Source organism: Staurois parvus, unplaced genomic scaffold (assembly GCF_062004578.1).
Source record: "Staurois parvus isolate SC_StPar_1 unplaced genomic scaffold, SC_StPar_1.0 ptg000077l, whole genome shotgun sequence".
In the NCBI taxonomy this organism is placed as follows: Eukaryota; Metazoa; Chordata; class Amphibia; order Anura; family Ranidae; genus Staurois; species Staurois parvus.
This window is the reverse complement of record NW_028317873.1, coordinates 3,862,167-3,884,747: the sequence shown is the minus strand read 5'-3', so window position 1 is coordinate 3,884,747 and position 22,581 is coordinate 3,862,167. Positions and strand designations below refer to the sequence as shown.

At 42.1% G+C, this 22,581-nt stretch overlaps 1 protein-coding gene across 1 annotated transcript in view; it reads left to right on the top strand.

The window, feature by feature from the left end:
- Window positions 1-22,581, top strand: part of LOC149469290 (sodium-dependent neutral amino acid transporter B(0)AT3-like) — a 63,475-nt gene that overhangs the window by 23,605 nt on the left and 17,289 nt on the right. Inside the window, exons 3-8 of the mRNA XM_089669431.1 lie at window positions 506-646; window positions 3,081-3,262; window positions 5,575-5,685; window positions 8,825-8,937; window positions 13,237-13,365; window positions 13,457-13,613. Coding sequence (XP_089525557.1) covers window positions 506-646; window positions 3,081-3,262; window positions 5,575-5,685; window positions 8,825-8,937; window positions 13,237-13,365; window positions 13,457-13,613 — 833 coding nt within the window. The remainder of the gene's footprint in view (window positions 1-505; window positions 647-3,080; window positions 3,263-5,574; window positions 5,686-8,824; window positions 8,938-13,236; window positions 13,366-13,456; window positions 13,614-22,581) is intronic.

Sequence of the window (22,581 nt, the reverse complement as noted above, 5' to 3'; positions counted from 1 at the left end):
GCCGGATGGGGCACCTGCTATCACTTCATATGATCTATGATCCTGAATAAAATGCTTGTAATAGTCAGAATTCCTTCACGTGCAGGGGCGGACTGACTATTTGGAAACTCGGGCACTGCCCGAGGGCCCGGGGTCAGTAGGGGGCCCCATGGGATGCCCCTGGTACCTTTTTCGAGTTTGGGCAAGGACACGGGCCCCATGATCCCCTATTGCCCGGGGGCCCCATGAGTTGTCAGTCCGCCCCTGCTCACGTGCAAAAAAACTTAGACCAGGCAAACTCTGCAGGGAAGGTTGATAAGGTGCTACATATATGTAAGCAAGGTAAAGAGTATTAAGACAGAATAAGCAACCTGTATATGTACCCTACAAAGTAAATTCAAATGTCAAAAATCTATAATCTACTGTAAATGTCTAGTTATTCATCAGTTATCTGCAGAAAACTCAATATCCATCCATAATAAATAAAAAAAGCTAAAGGTAATTTGTTTGATATTCTGTTTTACAGGTATTGCTTCATTGCTTGTTTCCTTTCTGGTGGGAGTGTATTATAATACTATTATAGCATGGATTCTATGGTATTTCTTCAATTCGTTTCAAAATCCACTTCCATGGAGTTACTGCCCTGCAACAGATTACAATAATACAGGTAGTAACACTCTTGTGGTAGCAACAAGTGTCTGATAAGCTATACTGAGAGTCTAACTTGTGCCACTGAGGCTACTGAGATCCAGTAAAATGACAACGACAACAGTAGCTACCTGCCCAGCACTATGTGTTAGGTAGGTGTTGCAGAAATAGTTTCCTTAAGGAAACATGCTGCAGTAACTTCTGCCAATACAGTATACACCTAAAACTATATTAGTACCTCAATCCACTACAAAAATACCTTCCAATAGCGTACATCCATTCATTTGTACAAATTAATGGTGCCAGTACATGATAATTTAGAGAATTGGGGAGCATTTCTTGAGCAGCCAATTATCAGGCCCAAGCAATGTAAAATCAATGAAAGGTTCTTAGTAGGGTGGCGGACTGACCATTGGGGAACTCGGGCACTGCCTGAGGGCCCGGGGTCAGTAGGGGGCCCCATGAGAAGTCCCTGGTACCTTTCATAGGCTTTTTTGGGCGTGATTTGAGTGTGGGCAAGGACACAGGGGCCCCATTATCCCCTATTGCCCGGGGGCCCCATGAGTTGCCAGTCCGCCCCTGGTTCTTAGTACAGTTAACCACTAGCCTACCGGGCACTTATACCCCCTTCCTGCCCAGGCCGATTTCCAGCTTTCAGTGCTGTCACACTTTGAATGACAATTGCACGGTCAAACAACACTGTACCCATATGAAATTTTTAGCATTTTTTTGTGACAGATAGAGCTTTATTTTGGTGGTATTTAATCACCTCTGGGTTTTTTATTTTTTCTAAAAAAAACAAAAACCACTGAAAATTTTGAAAAAAAAATGTTTTTTCTTAGTTTTTGTTATAAAATTTTGTAAATAAGTAATTTTTCTCCTTCACTGATGTTCGCTAATGAGGCTGCACTGATGGGCACTGATAGGCTGCACTGATGGACACCGATAGGTGGCACTGATGGGCACTGATGAGGAGGCACTGGTAGGTGGCACTGATGGGCATTTACAGGCATCACTGATGGGCACTGAAAGGCAGCAATGATACATGGCACTGATATATGACACTGATAGGCAGCACTGATAGGTGGCACTGACTGGCACTAATAGGCGACACTGACTGGCACTGATAGGCGGCACTGACTGGCACTGATAGGCAGCACTGACTGGCACTGATAGGCAGCACTGGCAGGCACTGATAGGCGGCACTGACAGGCACTGATAGGCGGCACTGACAGGCACTGATAGGCGGCACTGACTGGCACTGATAGGCGGCACTGACTGGCACTGATAGGTGGCACTGATAGGTGGCACTGATGGGTGACACTGAAAGGCAGCTCAGATGGGCACTGATATGTAGCATCGATGTGCACTGGTAGGCACTGATATGTGGCACTGATGGGCACTGGCACGAGGCACTGATGAGCACTGACATAAGGCACTGATGGACACTGACAGGTGGCGCGGCTGGGGCTACACTGATCATCAGGGCACACTGATCATCAGTGCCCTGATGATCAGTGTACATGTCCCCTCCGCGGAAAGCCAATTACCGGCTCTCCTCTCGAGCTGTCAGCGTGACAGCTCGATAGGAGAGAAATGCAGATAACCGGCATTTCCCTGTTTACATGTGATCAGCTGTGATTGGACACAGCTGATCACATGACCGAGCCAACATCTTCGGCTCTTTCCGTGATCGGTGATCCGCTGTGTCCGAGAGACACAGTGCACCGCCGAACCCCGCGCTGTGCTCTCCCTGAGCCGAGCACGCGCAATGAGAATGGGAGGACGACATATGACGTCCTCCCAGAACGAGAGAACCACCTTGCGCCCATCATATTACTATATGGCGGGCGGGAGGTGGTTAATGGTTGAACTGGATGGACTTTTGTCTTTTTTCAGCCAGACTAACTATGTAACTATGTACTATGCAAGACACAAACCAACAAGCTGTTGCCCTTCTAGCACTTTAGTCCCAGATCTAGGGTGGGTGAACTGTAATTAGACCATACATTTAACCAACAAAAATGCACTAAGTGTGCACAACAACAATGTAGACAGCCCAGACTCATTCATAGAAGGTATGAGGCTAGCATATGGTAGCCCCCACCCACATGACAGCAACTGGTGGAAACTGGTGCTACAATCACTGTACACACTGCTTGTGGGCTGAGTAGTACAAATTCAGAGCCATTTATATATGGCAAGCTACATCTGCCTAATGCCTACTACAACTATTTTTAATATCCATATTAGATATTGGTAGCCAAAATGCACTATAGTGATTAGTGTGTCATTCATGGCTGTTCTATTTTAAATCTTTAATAAAGTTTAGGGCATTGTGATATATTCCCTGGATGTTGTATTGTGGTGGGTTTGTTATGGTTTATGTTATGCATTTAATGCATTTGTTTTAACTGAAAGGCCTATTTCTAAAAGAGTGTCGAATTATTTAGGTGCTTATGAGGAGTGTAGTAGAAGTAGCACAGTTAACTACTATTGGTACAGAAAGACATTAAATATAACCACAACTATCAATGACAATGGAGATTTACAATGGTGGATGGCGATTTCTCTAGCAACAGCATGGGCCGCTGTATATCTGTGCACTATAAGAGGGATTCAATCTACAGGAAAGGTAATTCTGAAAAAGGTTTTTGTTTTGTAGTGTTAATGCTTGCCTTGTTTCATAGATAAGGAAATGTTTCTCTTTTTAGAAATAGTGTTGTGCCATGTTTGAGGGCCTGTTCAGACATTGAGCCTGGGTTCTCACTGATGCGGTGCGGAATTTGTAGCGTTTGCTGTGCGAATTTTGCACCGCATCAGAATCGCACCCCATTCATGCAAACCGCTGCGGGTATGTTAACAACACCCCGAAATCGGTCCGCAAAATGCGGTGCGATCCGATTCTAGTGCAGACCAAAAAAAGGGTCCTGCACCATTTTGGTGCGGGTGCGGGTGCGATTAGAGCTATACATATTGTATGGCTCCAATCGCACCGCACACAAATCGCATGTGATTTGCACAGGAATGCAGTGCGGTTGCTGTGCAAATCACATGCGATGTACCGCACCGCATATGTGTGAGCCCAGGATTAAGATCCATTGCAGTGCACATACATTGTACATTTATTGATAAGCTGTGTGTTGCATTTTACTGTGCATTGCCTTAAACCTGCCCATTCAGTTTGAATGGCCTGTCAATGCACCTTAGTGGATAAAAAAGTGCCTACACCATTTTGTAATACAGTACATCATATTGCACGACATATGTGCTGTGGTGTGCTGCAGTGCAGGTGTATTTCTAGCTACTGTATATACTGTAGATACTGTATGCATATGTACTGTAGGTAGGTACAGTATGTCATATAACAGCGGTCACTAAATGGCGGACCGCGGTCAGAGAATGGCCCCAGCAGTGCTCCCTTCTGGACCACCAGCCCTTAATGACAGATCCGCCGCTGAGCGGGGTGGTCATCATGGCAAAATAACTTCTTGTGTGCGCTCCGCCCCTTGCAGCTCACTGTCTCTCCAGCTCCGGCTCCCTGCCTGTACAGAAGCGTCCTTCAGCAAGGATCCCAGCACAGTTCCTGTCTGCCCTCAAGGTACAGTGTAGTCTTACTGGGGCACTCTGATGGTCACATTGAATGTGCCCATCAGAGTGCCCCTTAACATAAAATGTACCCATCAGAGTGCCCATTAATATAAATGTGCCCATCAGAGTGCCCCTTAACATAAAATGTACCCATCAGAGTGCCCATTAATATAAATGTGCCCATCAGAGCGCCCCTTAACATAAAATGTACCCATCAGAGTGCCCATTAATATAAATGTGCCCATCAGAGTGCCCCTTAACATAAAATGTACCCATCAGAGTGCCCATTAATATAAATGTGCCCATCAGAGCGCCCCTTAACATAAAATGTACCCATCAGAGTGCCCATTAATATAAATGTGCCCATCAGAGTGCCCCTTAACATAAAATGTACCCATCAGAGTGCCCATTAATATAAATGTGCCCATCAGAGTGCCCCTTAACATAAAATGTGCCTATCAGAGTGCCCATTAATATAAATGTGCCCATCAGAGTGTCCTAAACATAAAATGTACCCATCAGAGTGCCCATTAATATAAATGTGCCCATCAGAGTGTCCTAAACATAAAATGTACCCATCAGAGTGCCCCTTAACATAAAATGTGCCTGTCAGAGTGCCCCTATTTTATTATTATTATTATTATTATTATACAGTATTTATAAAGCGCCAATAGTTCGCTCAGCGCTGTACATTACAAATTTTATGTTAAGGGGCACTCTGATGGGCACATTGTATGTTAAGGGGCACTCTGACAGGCACATTTTATGTTAAGGGGCACGCTGATGGGCTCATTTTATGTTAAGGGGGCACTCTGATGGGTACATGTTATGTTAAGGGGGCACAAATGGGCACATACTGTGGAAAGGGGCACTCTGATGGGCACATGTGATGGAAAGGGGCACTCTGATGGAGAATATAATGCAAAGGGGCACTCTGATGGGGAAATATGATGGAAAGCAGTACTTTGAGTGTAAGGGGGCACTCTGACAGGAATACCTGATGTAAGGTGGCCCTGTGATGGGGATATCTGATGTAAAGGGGCACTCTGGGGACAACTGATGTAAAGGAGCACTCTGATGGGCACACCTGATGTAAGGGGGCACACTGATGGGCATACCCTATTCGGACCTCAGCCAGAAGAAAATTTTAGTGACCGGACCTCCCTGAATTTGAATTCAATACCCCTGTCATATAACATCCTTATACTGAACATGAGGAAATGATGGAGACAGACTTCTCTTTAGTATTTTCTTTTGTTGAATATCGTAGTACAGAAATGCCTGGTGCTGTATAATATATCATGTACTGTATATTCCCCAATTTTATTTACTCATGTATTTATGTTTCTTTAACAGGCAGTTTACATTACTGCGACTTTCCCTTACATTGTTCTAACCATATTTCTCATTCGCGGTTTCACATTGCCTGGTGCAATTGATGGACTGAGGTACCTTTTTACTCCAGATGTAAGTATTTAATTTAGGAACAGCATATGATGTGTAACAACTCCAGACCCAGTGCTGTATTAATCCTGCAAAGTCTAATGTCTTAAAAGACTATAAATACAGGTGGAAGAAAGGTTTACCCTCTTATTTATGGTTATTTAGTTTGGTTGTATTCTCAAAGCTTGCAAAACATTATATTACAGCTAACAAAAAGTTAAAATATCAGCTTTTAACAAAAAAATGTTATTATGAGCATATTCACTAAACTCCTACAGGATTGTGTAAAAAGCCATTAACAAATCCCCAAAAGTCGAGTAGGCACTTTTTTAAAGAAAATGTTCATCCTAAGGATCTTATGCACATTTGGGATTATTCAGATACTTGCTGCAACATACAATCTCAGGTGTAGTTTTTTTGTAGCATAATGGATAATAATGTGTTATCCTTGACTCAACCCTCACTTAAACTCCTCATATTCAAGATACGACCGTTCCTAACCCCCGGAAACCACTAAGCAACTTATTCACTCCCTTGTCATATCACGCCTCGACTATTGTAACTCCCTCCTCATTGGCCTACCTCATCACAGGCTATCCTCACTTCAGTCTATCATGAATGCTGCTGCCAGACTCATCCACCTTACTAACCGTTCTGTATCTGCCACCCCCCTCTGCCAATCCCTCCTCTGGCTTTCAGTTGCCCAATGAATAAAATTCAAAACACTAACACTGACATATAAATCCATTCATAACACTGACCCAAACTACATCACCAATCTTGTCTCTAAATATCACCCAAACCGTACTCTCTGCTCGTCGCAAGACCTCCTACTCTCTAGCTCCCTTGTCTCCTCCTCCCATGCTCTGCTCCAGGACTTCTCCAGGGCTTCCCTTCATCCTCTGGAACTCCCTACCCCAATTTATCAGATTATCGCCTACTCTGCTGACTTTTAGGCGATCACTGAAAACCTATTTCTTCAGGGAAGCTTGTCCCACCCTCTGCTAATACTGGAATCCTCTACTCTTCCAACCACTAAATCCCCCACAGTTATTACCTATTGTACCACTAACCCCTCCCTATTAGATTGTAAGCTCCAAGGAGCAGGGCCCTCAAATCCCTCTTGTATTGAACTGTATTGTTACTGTATTGTCTCCCACTATATTGTAAAGTGCTGAGCAAACTGTTGGCGCTATATAAATCCTGTATAATAATAATATTCAGAAAATCTCCAATTCCTGTCACTAGCAACTGTTCTCTATCTCCAGAACATACCCTTTCCTAACACAAGCGACCACTTACTGTAAGTCATTGTTCAGTCCCATGCTCACAATCTCTCACCTGACTGCTACAACATCCTTCTGTCTTGTATTCCACTAATTAGGCTCTCAACTCTACAAACCATGAATTCTGCAGCAAGACTAATTTCTCTCTCCTACCACTTCTAACCTATGCACCCCTGTATTGGTTTCTTCATTGGTTTTACACCACCCTGAAAATGTTTTTATTTTTCTTTGCCTTAAAACATTTTGCAATGGTTCTCCACCAATGTTTTTAACTTCATGCACAAATATTTCCCAAGCTGTCCTGTCCTCTTCTGATCTACAGTACTAATGTCCACTGTATCCACAAAACAGTTCCTGCCTTGTTCTAACATCATACCATCCTTCCTAAAAATTGTAAAAGTTCCTCAAACTCTATATCTTTAAAATTCATCTATAACTTACCAGCTCCCATCAGCGACTCCTATCTTTGTTCTTCTGGTGATGGGCTCTGTTAGAGCCACCACACAGTTCATAGATGAGAAGGCTGATAAGAAAGTAGAGAAGAGAGAAGGTAGAGAGGAAGAGGAAAGAGTGATGGGAGGACTAGTAAATGCTGCATCTGTTTGATTTGGATATACCTGTCAGAAAGCTCCATTGGGAACTGGACACTGTGGTGCCATTGTGTTTGGACTCTGCTGAAATTTTCCTGGTTTAATTAGCACACTTTTTTTAGGTTACCAGGATTTTAGTGATCTGGAAAGCAGCATTAAAATTTTCTTTTGTGGACTTCTGTATTGGTGCTAAGCCTTTCATGTTGAATAGAGGACTACATTGTTCAAAAAAGCCAGTGTTCTTTATCCCGCTAATCTCCCAAACATCACAACTGGTGGAAGATACAGGCAAGCATTGAAATAACTGACATTTAAAGAGCCAATACACACTTTGAATTAGGAATGGAGGACATATTGAAGCAATTTGTTGGTGGCTAATACAGCACAGTAGCAGGCTAATGCAGAACAATGCCTGGCCAATGTGGCATTCCAGAAAAGTTTGGAGGCTCAAATAAAATTTTTGACTCAGACAGTACAATTACAAATCAATTATAAGTCATGAACCAATGGTTGTTTCCCCTGGTAACCAAGTAACCACCAAGGCCAGTCATTTAAAACTACCCACAGCCATACACCCCACACTGTACATCCCTATTTACCATTACCACATTCTGTACTATTTAAGTAATCTCAGACACTTTAACCACACCCCTTTTAAGCAACACCCGATTTCCAGTGCAATTTAAACCACACCCACTCTTTATCATTTCCTGGGGCCCACTTTTGATCTTGCACACAGGCCCACTGATTTCGTGATACGCCCCTGCCTTGAGCCATTGGCTCCTGCTGCTGTCCGGTAAATTCTGTAAGGAAGAAGTGGTATGAGTGGGAAAGCCATGCTGTGTATGCCACACATGGGTGCCCCATAGCACACAGCTTTCTAAGGGGGCACCCAGAGGAAGAAAGAGCAGACAATGCTGAACGGGGATTCCAGAAGAGGAAGTAAGGGGCAACTCATGTGCAATATCGTTGCACAGATCAGATAACATCTTTTTATTTTAGCTAAATAAATAACCTTTACAATCACTAATCAGAGGTAACTTTTTCTGTTTAAAAAAATGTATAAAGATGTCTGTACCTGGAGTCTCACTTTAAATTGCCAATTTATAACATTCCATACCATTATGCTATTTTATTGCAAGAATCTATTGAAACAAATGCAACTGTAAAGGGATATATTTGCAATGCTGTTTTTGACATGGTTATAAATAGAGCATACTGTATACTTTCCTTACTAAGCGTTTATTATAATACATACATTGTTTTTTTCTCTTTTTTCAAATGTAGATAAAAATTTTATTAAATCCACGAGTATGGTTGGATGCTGCTACTCAGATTTTTTACTCTCTTTCACTGGGTTTTGGAGGATTGATAGCATTTTCAAGTTACAACCCTGAGAAGTAAGCAACTTAATGTATTTGTGTGACAGGATTATTTTGTTCAGGATACATAAATGTGCATTTCTAATTCTAGCATTTGTTTAACTACCACAATGTCCAGTGGACACAGTGGTCATGCAATTGCGCTGTTGCGCAGGAGGTGCAGATCTGAGAGGACGTACAGGTAGTGGCCAGTGGCCTGATTTTTACACTAAGGATGGGCAGAGCCTGTTGGAGAACTGAGAGACTAGCTTCCCATCAGGTCAGCTCCTCTTTGATTGGCCATGCACGGAGACCGAAAGGGCAAATCCATAGCTGATATTCAGTCCCATAGCGAATTTCAAATCAATGCACTGTCACTCAAAATTGGAGCGGACCTGATGGAGAACAAGTTTCTCAGTTCCCCATCAGTCCTGCTCACCCAGTGACAAGTCATTTCCCAGATAATGGCATTTCTCATATTTGGGTAATGATATTAGCTGTATCGGTGGCCCTTGTGTCTACATTTAGCTTTTGGCTCTTGAATCTCCTGGCAGACAGCTAAATGGGGAAAGGACTACAGCGCTGTGCTGGAATCTGTCACAGACATGACAACTTCCCATCACAGGCACAGCCTGCTTTGAGTACTGGTGTACCTCTGTATGCCAGATCAGAGTTCATTCTAATTACTACCAGTTTCCTAAATGGAGAACTGGTGGTGATTTTCTCCACCATCTGCAAAAGAGTGAGAAAAAGAAAAAAAAAAACACCCTATATTGGCATGGCATTTTCCACTAAAGAACAAAAATTCCATATTCGTTACCATGGGATAATCTCTGAAAAAAACTGCTGATGATTCTTTAAGAATTTGTTGTTGCCATAGCAATAGATTCTTAAAGTGGCGGTAGTAAGAACCACCTGGATTTGCCACACATGTAGGTAATGGTTCCAGGACTGGCAGAAAATACTTGCCTCAATTAGATGCAGTCTGTTCTTAGGAAAATTGGCGATAGAGCCATTTTTAATTCCAATTTAAATGTTGTTATGTAAAAAAGAGAGTTAGGAACACACTATACTTCTGGCACATCAACAGTTATATTTCTCTACTTCCAGCATGTTTAAAGGAATAAAACATGAGGAAATATGCATGTATTGCAGAGATCTACAAATGATATATATATTTTTAATTTTTAAATACTGTACAAGAAATAGACTATGATTGTTCTTACGGAGTCAGAGAACTAAATTGTGGCTGCTCTTACCAGATCTGCTACCAAATAAAAATTATATTATTAATGAATAATAATATTTAGTGCTGCGCTCCCGTGCTAAATTAATTATATAAAAAAACTTGCAACAGTGATTATCAGTTCATAATCAAACTATATACTCAAAAACATATTAAAATAACAAAAACAATATAATATAATAGCCTTGATGCAAACAATTTCTGTGTTAAATGAACAGTCCTCTTGATAAATCCAAAAACTCGTGTCACCAAATGGGGAAAAACACCGATGAATATTAATATATATTGCGCTCACCTCCAATTTTTGCCTAATATATAAATAGGCAAAAAACACTTTTTGTCCTGACAGGACAGATGAAAACTACTCCTGCTCCAGATCTCTCACTCAGCTGGTTGCACGTTGTAGTATGCTAATGATCCACCTGGTGTCTCTCCACAATGCTGCTTAATAAGATGGATATGGAAGGATTCCTCACTCTCACCTCCAGGGGTCTATTTGTCTATATATCCCCTCCAGAACTCCACATAATGGTATCAAAAAGAAAACGAAAAATAGTGTCTTATCCTTTTAAACATTTTAATAATCAAATAAGCAATTGCACTCACATTAAAAACAATCAAAATGCGCCTGTGATAAATGTCTTTGTGTGTGGTCTTCACACTAACAATACTCGCCGTTAGCTAGCCGACAGAACGTGGTGACTTCAGAGCCCCTCCCCTACGCGTTACGCCACAGGGTCATGTGGCTTCATCAGGGAATTATCATATCCCCCTGATGAAGCCACATGACCCTGTGGCGTAACACGTATATTATATTGTTTTTGTTATTTTAATGTTTTTGAGTATATAGTTTGATTATGAACTGATAATCACTGTTGCAAGTTTTTTTATATAATTAATTTAGCACGGGAGCGCAGCACTAAATATTATTATTCATTAATAATATAATTTTTATTTTGTATGTTGTGGCACTATTTATGAGTTGGTGTAAGGAGCTAGCGAACCACATGTGCATGTATTAGTAAATTATTTGATTAATTGATCACTTTTATTTCACCATATTAGCTCACAAGTATTAATATCACCAGATCTGCTACCATCTTTGTTAAGTATCTTGCTTCCTTAACCCTGTTTCTCAGTTTTAAAAAGCAAAATATAACAAAAAAAAAAAACTAAAGTCATTGGCGCCCATATGCCAAGAATTCCGCCCTGGGAGTGATTACGCCCAGGACAGTAAATACTGTGGCATTCTGAGATGTCAGCCTGCTATATTACTTTGGGGTTCATTCCCCACCATTCTGAGAGCTATAGTGCTATGGATGTGTAGCACCCCTCTCACCCACGGAAGTGTGGTGATACCTTCAGAAACAGGGTGGGCTGACATTTCACCTCACGGTTAATCTCTTAGACATAGTGGGACAGGTAGACTGATGGGCGCCAGTCACTTTTTTGTAAAACAAAAAGGTTTTATTACTCAAGGTCAAATGGGAGAGAAGGTTAGGTTTGCAGATGCTGAAAATTTAAAGCAGAACTTCGGAACTCTATGTATCACATAACAGGAAAAGAGCCTTTAACTCAGGACTGACACTCCTGTGATATAATTCTTTAGCTATGATCACCAGTAGCAGCAGCATCCATCTTCTGAAGGAGAGTCAACCAGCCTCCATAGGACTCCGTCCTGCCTCCAGTGAAGATCAGCTGACCTCAACCCCAGGCCTCATCACTTCCCAGGCCCCCTTGGCTTCAGTTTGGGAGGAAGAGAACTTGCATCAGCCAGTCCCAAATATTGATATTTTTTCCCATAATGCATCACTATCACAGGAAACTCCTAGTGGTGAGCAGGGAGAAGATATGAATATTCATAATGCACACATACTGTGTGATCTCCAGATAATACTAAAGGTGACAGTACCACTAACTGACAGAAGGCAGAACTGACATCCAGGCTGAACTTAGGGAAAAACTGAGCAAACTGAAGACTACTTTTGGCTGAACTGGATTGACTTTTGTCTTTTTTCAGCCAGACTAATTATGTACCTACAAAATATAATTGGCTGACTACAGCCATGGTGAACTAAATGTAGACACTCCTGCTTAAGGCAGGGTGGCTACATATGCTTAGTTAACTATTGTAGTTATTTACCATAACAATTAGTGTTTTTCCACTGATTGTTAGCAATAAGAGCTGGAAAAAAATCAAACTGCAAATAATAGTGATCAGCATGGCAAATAACATATGTATTTTGCAGTTTTGTCCAACTATTTTTTGCAGGTGGCAGTTTGTAGGGTAAAGCTAAGTTTTTTTTCTAATATAAAAATTGTGTTAAAATGAAGCTACAGGTAGCAGTAGACAGAATGAGAAGAATCATTTAGATTAGGAGTTTTATGTTGTTACCGTGCTTGGGGTCCATTCACACCACTGCCACGTAATGCCACAATTGACATTAATGCATTTCACAAGCACTGGTGAGAATGGCACCACCAAAGCACCTCCACAATACACATGTATTGCTGCTATGCACAGTATAGCATACTTGAATAGTAGTGCAATGCAACACAAAATTCTGCAGATTGTGGTGTATTTAGACAGCTCATTCTAAAAATTAGCCTGCCATAACACAAACCATGTCAACACATGACATAACATGTTAAACACACTGCAATGTATCAGAGCAGTGGTCTCTTATTATTCTATTTACAAAATAAAATTGCCTAACAGATCTGTAAATGAAAATGCAGCTTTCACTACAATGGTCTCCTTCTCGCTGACACTGCCCCTGCGAACATTCCGCTCCACTGTGGCTTTCTGTGCAGGAGTAAGGACCACTTTGTCTCGGGACTACTGAACCCAGACAACCAAGAAGAAGGATCTTACTGATCATGTGACCTGCTGGAAGACACCTGGATTTAGGGTATGTATTCTGAGTATTTTTTAATGTATGGGGTGGGGCAAGAGGCCCCATAGAGCTCAAGTTAGCCTTTGCCCTAATATTGACTTCTGCATCTTATTTGCAACAGTCAAAAGCATACATACATTAAAATTTCAAGCTAGAACAATCAACCATAAATAAAATACATTTATTATATTTCAGGAATGATTGCGAAAAAGATGCTGTAACAATAGCAATCATCAACAGTATGTCATCATTATATGCTTCCATTCCAATATTTTGCATCTTGGGATTCAAAGCAACACTTGCTTACTGGGACTGTTTGGACAGGTAACAATTAAAACATTTTTGCAACATAGCATGTAAGTGTTATATATTATATAAAATTGGAATAAACCAAAATGTGTCATTTTAATTTCAGGAATATCCTTTCCTTATTAAATGAATTTGATATAAGTGAATTGAACATTACAAGAGATAACTACAGTGAGGTTTTAGGTAGTCTCAATGCTACATATCCTGAAATAATTCATCATCTTAAGCTAAAAGAATGCTCTCTTCAAGAATTTTTGGATCAGGTAATCATCTTTATTTTTTAAAAGGCTCAGTCTACCCACAATTATACAGTATTTAAGTAAAGGTGGAATATGAATTACACCTAGGTATGTTTATTTCTTGGGAACTGTAATTACAACATCTCCCTGCCATAGTTTTGAGCTACTACCCATGCAGGAGTTGTGGACATTCCCAGTAACTCATGGGTATTCCCACTCATTCTTCTGCATTCTTCATAGCAGGGATAGTGGCATCCCTTAAAAATGGCTGCAACTGGTATGCAAGCATTTCAACCTAAGGTAGAAGGTCACCAGAATCCACAAGATATATAAGAAATATCAAAGAGCACAGTATGTTTTTTTTGTTTTTATACTTACCTACAGTGGGGCAAAAAAGTATTTAGTCAGCCACCAATTGTGCAAGTTCTCCCACTTAAAAAGATGAGAGAGGCCTGTAATTGGCACCATAGGTAGACCTCAACTATGAGAGACAAAATGAGAAAAAAAAATCCAGACAATCACATTGGCTGATTTGGAAAGAATTTATTTGCAAATTATGGTGGAATATAAGTATTTGGTCACCTACAAACAAGCAAGATTTCTGGCTCTCACAGACCTGTACCTTCTTCTTTAAGAGGCTCCTCTGTCCTGCACTCATTACCTGTATCAATGGCACCTGTTTGAACTTGTTATCAGTACAAAAGACACCTGTCCACAACCTCAAACAGTCACACTCCAAACTCCACTATGGTGAAGACCAAAGAGCTGTCGAAGGACACCAGAAACAAAATTGTAGACCTGCACCAGGCTGGGAAGACTGAATCTGCAATAGGCAAGCAGCTTGGTGTGAACAAATCAACTGTGGGAGCAATAATTAGAAAATGGAAAACATACAAGACCACTGATAATCTCCCTCGATCTGGGGTTCCACGCAAGATCTCACCCGTGGGGTCAAAATGATCACAAGAACGGTGAGCAAAAATCCCAGGACCACAAGGGGGGGCTTAGTGAATGACCTGCAGAGAGCTGGGACCAACGTAACAAAGGCTACCATCAGTAACACACTACGCCACCAGGGACTCAGATCCTGCAGTGCCAGACGTGTCCCCCTGCTTAAGCCAGTACATGTCCGGGCCCATCTGAAGTTTGCTAGAGAGCATTTGGATAATCCAGAAGAGGATTGGGAGAATGTCATATGGTCAGATGAAACCAAAATAGAACTGTTTGGTAGAAACACAACTCGTTGTGTTTGGAGGAGAGAGAATGCTGAGTTGCATATCTACTGTGAAGCATGGGGGTGGCAACATCATGCTTTGGGGCTGTTTCTCCGCAAAGGGACCAGGATGACTGATCCATGTACAGGACAGAATGAATGGGGACATGTATCGTGAGATTTTGAGTGCAAACCTCCTTCCATCAGCAATGGCTGGGTCTTCCAACATGACAATGATCCCAAACATACCGCCCGGGAAACGAAGGAGTGGCTTCGTAAGAAGCATTTCAAGGTCCTGGAGTGACCTAGCCAGTCTCCAGATATCAACCCTATAGAAAATCTTTGGAGGGAGTTGAAAGTCCGTGTTGCCCAGCGACAGCCCCAAAACATCACTGCTCTAGAGTAGATCTGCATGGAGGAATGGGCCAACATACCAGCAACAGTGTGTGCCAACCTTGTGAAGACTTACAGGAAACGTTTGACCTCTGTCATTGCCAACAAAGGATATATAACAAAGTATTGAGATGAACTTTTGATATTGACCAAATACTTATTTTCCACCATAATTTGCAAATAAATTCTTTCCAAATCAGCCAATGTGATTGTCTGGATTTTTTGTTCTCATTTTGTCTCTCATAGTTGAGGTCTACCTATGATGCCAATTACAGGCCTCTCTCATCTTTTTAAGTGGGAGAACTTGCACAATTGGTGGCTGACTAAATACTTTTTTGCCCCACTGCAGGTGGATGCAGCATTGGTCCCCACCAGTTCTAAAGCTGAGAACGAGCTTTGGCTATACTTCTCCTTTAAGCGGAACTCTTGGCAAACATTGCTTTACCTACCAATTGATTTGTATTTCTGTCCATCCAGTCCTGAGATTTAAACTCCCCTGTGAGATAGCAGTTAGCTGGATGACATCACCTTTTTCTGTTAAAGTTCTGAACTGTAGACAGTATACGGTGGCATGCTCTCCCCATCCCCACCATGTTGACAGGACAGTGAACTGTGAGTATAGGATTATAACTTTTTTTTTTTTTTTTTTAATGGTTGAACTGGATGGACTTTTGTCTTTTCTTCAGCCAGACTAACTATGTAACTATGGAACAGCAAACTAATAGAGCCATTTCTCTGTCACTCTGCTGTTTTTTTGTCAGTACATTTCCATGCAGTATAGATGACTGGCTCCCAGTCCTACCCCTCCATCTTTACAGTCTAGGTTATCATTCATATGGGTACAGAGGCCCATACAACATGAATGAGGCATTTGTTTACATGTCTGGAGCCTCCTGGAGATACATGCCGGCAGCCTTTGTAAGTAAATGAAGACGCATTTATTGTATGGACATACCGGCATATCCAAGTTGAACAGGCCTGCAAGGGTGGGTGCCTAGCCTTGAATGCACACTTTCTGCATTTGGGGCCATGTACCTGTCCCTCAGCATGAAAATAAATCTACACTAAAAATATGTCACCGCTCGATACCAGAAATGCGCATTTCCAGTATCGCATTTCCGGTATCGAGTGGTGATGTATTTCCGGTTCCGGTTTGAAGCCATCTTGGTACACCTTATCCCCTAGTACACCCATAGCATATGGGAAACTGCTATTGTGTACTGGAAAGCATGTGAGTGTCCATCTTTGGCGTTTTTTAAAGCTGTAATAAACGGTGTTGCACTATGGAGGTCTGTTTTTTGTTTATACATGCCCTGTACACCTGAGTCCATATTGCGAGGAGAGTGATCTGAGAGAATAATTACCCACGAGGGGGACCCTGATAGAGTCGTGGATCCAGTGAAGTGATTGGAGCCAGGTTGAGATCTCTCCCAGGATTAATATACCAGAAAGCTTTGTGGCCCTTAGGGGTCGAATGTAGGAGGTGAGAAGGCATTTTAGCCATTCCAGGGAGGTCATGATAGAGTGTCACCAGGAGCACCCATTCAGCATGGAATGAATTTTCTTAAGCACTGTGTGTTGATTTGAGCACAAATGATTGATTGTCACATTATTGTGGACTATTATTGTTTTATTTATTTATATTTTGTATATACATTTTCTATATATATATATATTTGAGCACTTGTCACTTTGAATTCCCTAGAGGGATACCACTCAATTTTTATATATATATTTTAAATATATATTTGAGCACTTGTCACTTTGAATTGTTTGGAGTGATATCACTTATTATTTATCTGGTTAGCCACTGGGGGGCAGACCAGGAGTTTGTTTTCTCACATGTATGTATTTATGATATATTTGTCTATATATGTATTTGGGCACTTTGTCACTTTGAATTGCCTTGAGTGATATTACTTATCATTTTTCACCTATCTGGTTTACCACTGGGTGGCAGATCAGGAGCTTGTCCTTCACATTTATGATATTCCATTTATTTTGGTCATTATATATGAGCACTTAGTCACTTTGACATTATTAGTTTGGCCTTATATATTGTATTTTTTTATTATTGATTATTTACTATTTTAAGGGGTATTTTAGTGTAGATTTATTTTCATGCTGAGTGCTTCATCCAATTTTGTTATATATTTCATGGTCCTGTGGTATAGGGAATAGGTGTTAGCAGCTGGCATTAGCATTAGGTACTCTGTGGAGCGCAGGAGGACATTCTTTTATGTACCTGTCCCTGCATGCCTGTCAAACTCAGATGAGTAGGTATGTCCATACTGCTAACTGGACAAAAAATGGCAACCATCCCAACCTATAACTAGCCTTAGCAGCAAGGTGCACATGGTAGGGCAATGCACTTCACAAACAAAGGATTTCCCAGCACATCTACAGCTGTATGTCCATACAGCTGCTGCATCTCCATTCAGTTGTACAGGCTGTCTGCAAGCAGCTTCAGAAAGCTCCAGACATGTAAACAAACACCTCATTCATGTTGTTCTTGCCTTTGTTTATTATAAAGCATATAGCACCACTACCCATCCAATCCATAGAACCATATCAAAAGAGACTACGGGTGCCCAGCCTGCAGTTACACAACTGTAGAAAATAATCCACGAAAGTAGTCGTCACCACGATTGCTGCTCTTAAAAATCTTTATTGAGAAATCCACATTGTACAAATCATGATACAGAAAAGTTCATGCATTTCAGCCTACACTGCACACTGTGGATTTCTCAATCAACAAAGATTTTTAAGAGCAGCAACAGTGGTGCGGACTTTCATGGATTGTTCTTGCCTTTGAATGAGGCCTTAGTGCTGTTGTACAAGGTATTTCAAGAGGCCAACATCAAGTCAAGTTCAGGTACTTAACCTCCTTGGCGGTATTCCCGAGTGTAGCTCGGGGCAAAATTTCAGTACCAAGAGCGGTAACCATGAGCTACACTCGGGCTTACCATGCGGTGTTGCTCAGGGAGTCCCTGCAGCACTTACCTTGTCCTTTGCTCCAGCGATGTGTCCCCTGCAGCATCCCCGGCCATCTCCTCCGGCCGATGCCGGCATCCGGCTTCCGTGTTCCGGTCCTTGTGACGTCGGGACGTACGGGCGCCGGAACCGGCGGCAAATTTGAAATTTTTTAAAAATGGCATTTTTTAAAAAATGATTATTATATAGTAAAACATTGCTGATTCAATGCATTTCACATACATTTTGTCCCGAGTGCTTTGTCCGGCGCCCTGCCTGCATTTTGACTGTTCTTTCTGCCTGGAAACTTAGAAAAGTCCATGGCTTCCAAAAAGCGTCCCTTTATGTCAAAAGCGGTTTAGACCGGCTAGAGAACAGCGATAGTAAATCAGAACCACTTGTAGAATTGAGTGATAATGATTCATGGGGAAATTCGTCATCAGACACTGAAAACGATTTTGCGACTTTGCTCAGCGATGTGCGAATTTGCCTCTGTATTTTAAATTTCAGTGTTTTTGGTTTGATCATATTATTGAATTAAATATATTATTATTATATTATTATTTTTTATGATTATTTATTAAATTATAATTTATGATTTCATGTTTCAAGTTTTATCATATCCGGAATGTTTACTAGACTCTTGTTCAGACAGATTTCAGTGAGTTATTCCTAAAAATTACAGCCTACAATAAAAAAACTACATATTTCCATGCAAAAAAATTGTACCGCTTTCAGCACAAAAATCGGAAATAATAATACCGCCAGGGAGGTTAAACTGGATGTATTTATAAATTATAGTTTTCATGACTTATTAAAGAATATGTGGCTACATTAATTTGTATTGTTTAGATCAGCTAGGAGCTTAACATTAATCCTTGCATGTCAGGAAATTAGTACATCTTATATTTTTAAATTGGCTGTCACTTAAAAAAGTGCCTACTGTGCTTACAAATTGCCCTGTCTACAATATACCCAAATACAGAGCCTTTTTAAATGGGAGGTGTGACGGAACACCTGTCACCCTGATTGGGTGATTCCGTCAGAGAACTGCTTCCTCGCCACTGGGACCCAAGAGCAAGATATTATAGCCGGGCATTGCAACCAAGACTAGGAGGCACTAGCTTGGATGCAACTGGAACTACTGTATTGAACAGAAATACCGATTTTTTTATACACTTCCGGCAGTCCCCACATGAACAATAAAAACAAATATTATACATTATGAAAACATCCCACAATGGTTTGGTAACAAGGTAAAGTGGATATAATACTAATCACATTTCCAGGAGGACTAACAGACAGACAGAAAAAATAGGTGACTCAAATAACCAGGGCTTTTTTTCAGTGGGAACATGGGGGAACGCAATTCCGGCACCTCCAGCACTGAATGTAAGTAATGGCAAAGGGTGCTGGGGTGTGCTGGAAGGTCTACTGATGCTGACTGCAGGGGGATCTATTGTCACTGGAGGAGATCCATTTTTGCACAGCGGTCTATTGTTGCTAGGAATATCTATTGTTGCGGGTGAGGGATATATTGTTTCTGGAAGGAATCTACTGTTAAAGGAGGGGTCTATTTTTGCTTGCTACTGGAGAGTCTATTGATGCAGGCTGCTGGGAGATCTGTTGTTTGTGCTGGGGGTCTATTGTTCCTGGGGTTGTATTTTGTTGTGGGGGTCCTTTGTTACTGGGGGATCTATTGTTGCTGGGGGGTCTAATACTGCTAGCTGCAGGGGATTTAATTATATTTAACAAATTCCATACAAATTACTTAGCAGCACAAAATGATAATTGGCTCTATATTCTCTTAAAGGAACGGTACTGGGAGGTGGGTAGGGGGGAACCAAGGAACAGTGCTTGGAGGTGGGCAGGGGGGCAGAGACAAGGGATGACTCAGAAGGGGAGAGTTCCTGTACCTATTCTCTAAGAAAAAAAGCCCTGTAAATAACTCAATTACCAATGGGACAAGGACACAGTACACAGAACCCACCTTAATTAACAGAATACAGCAATAGTTCTCAGTATCAATTTGTTTTGAGCTGACTAATCAGGGAGCCCACCCTGACAGACCGGAGCCTACATAGGAATACACAAAGTACATTACATGTGTTGTCTTTGAGGTGTTGGCCCCCACCTGTGCAAAATGTCCATCATGAGTCAAAAATCACACAATATTCCAACAGTCTGAAAAAGTGGAATTAATTTATCTTCATAGATTACTTGAGGGAGATTTTGATAAATATTTCTGTCCCAAGTAGTAGAGCTTCTCCAACCTAGTCCGCATGTGGGCCACCATATTTCCTCTGACCATTACCCTGTACAAGATTAATATTACACCTTTCCATTCACTCCAGAAGGGAAGATTTATTGTCTTCATGCAGAAAATTAATCCAGGCCTCACTCTAAGCTTTCATCACATTGTTGTCCATCATTAGAGAGTGATCTGTCCTCTCCTTGGACCATAATCAGTGGGTAGAAGGCTAGCCCCAAGCAGGGGCGGACTGACAACTCATGGGGCCCCCGGGCAATAGGGGATCATGGGGCCCCTGTGTCCTTGCCCAAACTCAAAAAAGCCTATGAAAAAGGTACCAGGGGCATCTCATGGGCCCCCTACTGACCCCGGTCCCTCGGGCAGTGCTCGAGTTTCCAAATGGTCAGTCCGCCCCTGGCCCCAAGTCATCTCCAAAAGCCACTGTCCTGGTTGGGTCTGACACAGGAGGAGATCAAAAAAATCCTGGTTTTGACTAAACTGTTGGGTCTCCCTCTTCCTCCCACACATTTCTATTGGCCAGTGAACCGTGAATGGGATAGTGTACAGTCAGGAGGAAGTGGACAAGCTCCAACACTACCCTGTAGATGTTTTTTCATGTTTAGTATGTTGTACATTTGCACCACATTGCAGACGTGTGTTTAGCTGCATGAAGACTTCCAAGAATGAGAATGGCAGTAAAAGAAGTTTGATTTGTAGGGGTTGGGAAAGTGAGTATGTTGGGAGTGGTAATGAGGCAGGCATGCTTCTCAAGCACAATCCTGTACTTGTTGCACCTGTCTTTACTATTGTGAGGTTTTGGGCTTCTCAGAACATGGGTGACAGTACATAAAAATCTCTGGTGTGGAGCTTCAGTTTGCATGTCAATGGCAACCAGCTCATGGCTGAGTCACTGGCAGACACAAATAGGGGAAGTTTGTTGCTCACATAGTATATGCAAAGCTATTATCTTTTTCATTAACAAGCCCACGTTGACCAGAATGAATAGATACTTCCTTTTCCACCTACTCCCTATTATTCCGCATTGGACTTGAACTGAATGTCCTACACATTTTCCTACAGAGCATTTATTATTATTATTATTATTATACAGTATTTATAAAGCGCCAACAGTTTGCTCAGCGCTGTACATTACAAAGGGGGACAGAACATGTGACAGAACAATACCAATACAATGCAAAACATGAGGGGATTGAGGGCCCTGCTCTTTCGAGCTTACAATCTAGGAGGGAGGGGATAGTGGTACAGGAGGAGATAGCTGTGGGGGATGGAGTGTTAGGAAGAGTGGAGGAGGTCGGCAAGTTAGCAGGGGGTGGGGTAGGCTTCCCTGAAGAGGTGGGTTTTCAGGGTGCGCCTAAAGGAGAGGAGAGTAGGTGATAGTCTGATGGGTTGGGGCAGGGAGTTCCAGAGGATGGGTGACACCCTGGAGAAGTCCTGGAGGCGGGCATGGGAGGAGGAGACCAGGGAACTAGAGAGAAGGAGGTCTTGTGAGGAGCGGAGTGTGCATGTTGGGCGGTACTTGGATATTAGGTCAGTGATGTAGTTCGGGGCAGTATGGTGGACAGCTTTGTACGTCAGTGTTAGGATTTTGAATTTGATCCGTTGCGCAATCGGAAGCCAGTGGAGGGATTGGCAGAGGGGAGTGGCGGAAACGGAGCGGTTGGTAAGGTGAATGAGTCTAGCAGCCGTATTCAGGATTGACTGAAGTGGGGATAGCCAGCGGCGAGGCAGGCCAGTGAGGAGGGAGTTGCAGTAGTCGAGTCGTAATATGATGAGGGAGTGGATGAGCTGTTTAGTGGTTTCTGGGGTTAGGAACGTGCGTATTTTGGTGATGTTGCAGAGGTGGAGTCTGCATGAGTTAGTTAATGATTGGACTTGGGCCTGGAAGGATAGGTTGGAGTCCAGAATGACACCAAGTACTCTGGCCTGCGGGGCGGGTTTGATGGTGGCGTTGTTGGGCTTGATGGAGAAGTCAGTGGGGGGTGGTGTGCGGGCTGGGGGGAAGACAAGAAACTCAGTTTTGGAGAGGTTCAGAGACTGAGGGGGTGAGGTGGGGGGTTGAGAGATAGATTTGTGTGTCGTCGGCATAGAGGTGGCAGTTGAAGCCGTGAGAGTGTATGAATTGGCCAAGGGAGGAGGTGTAG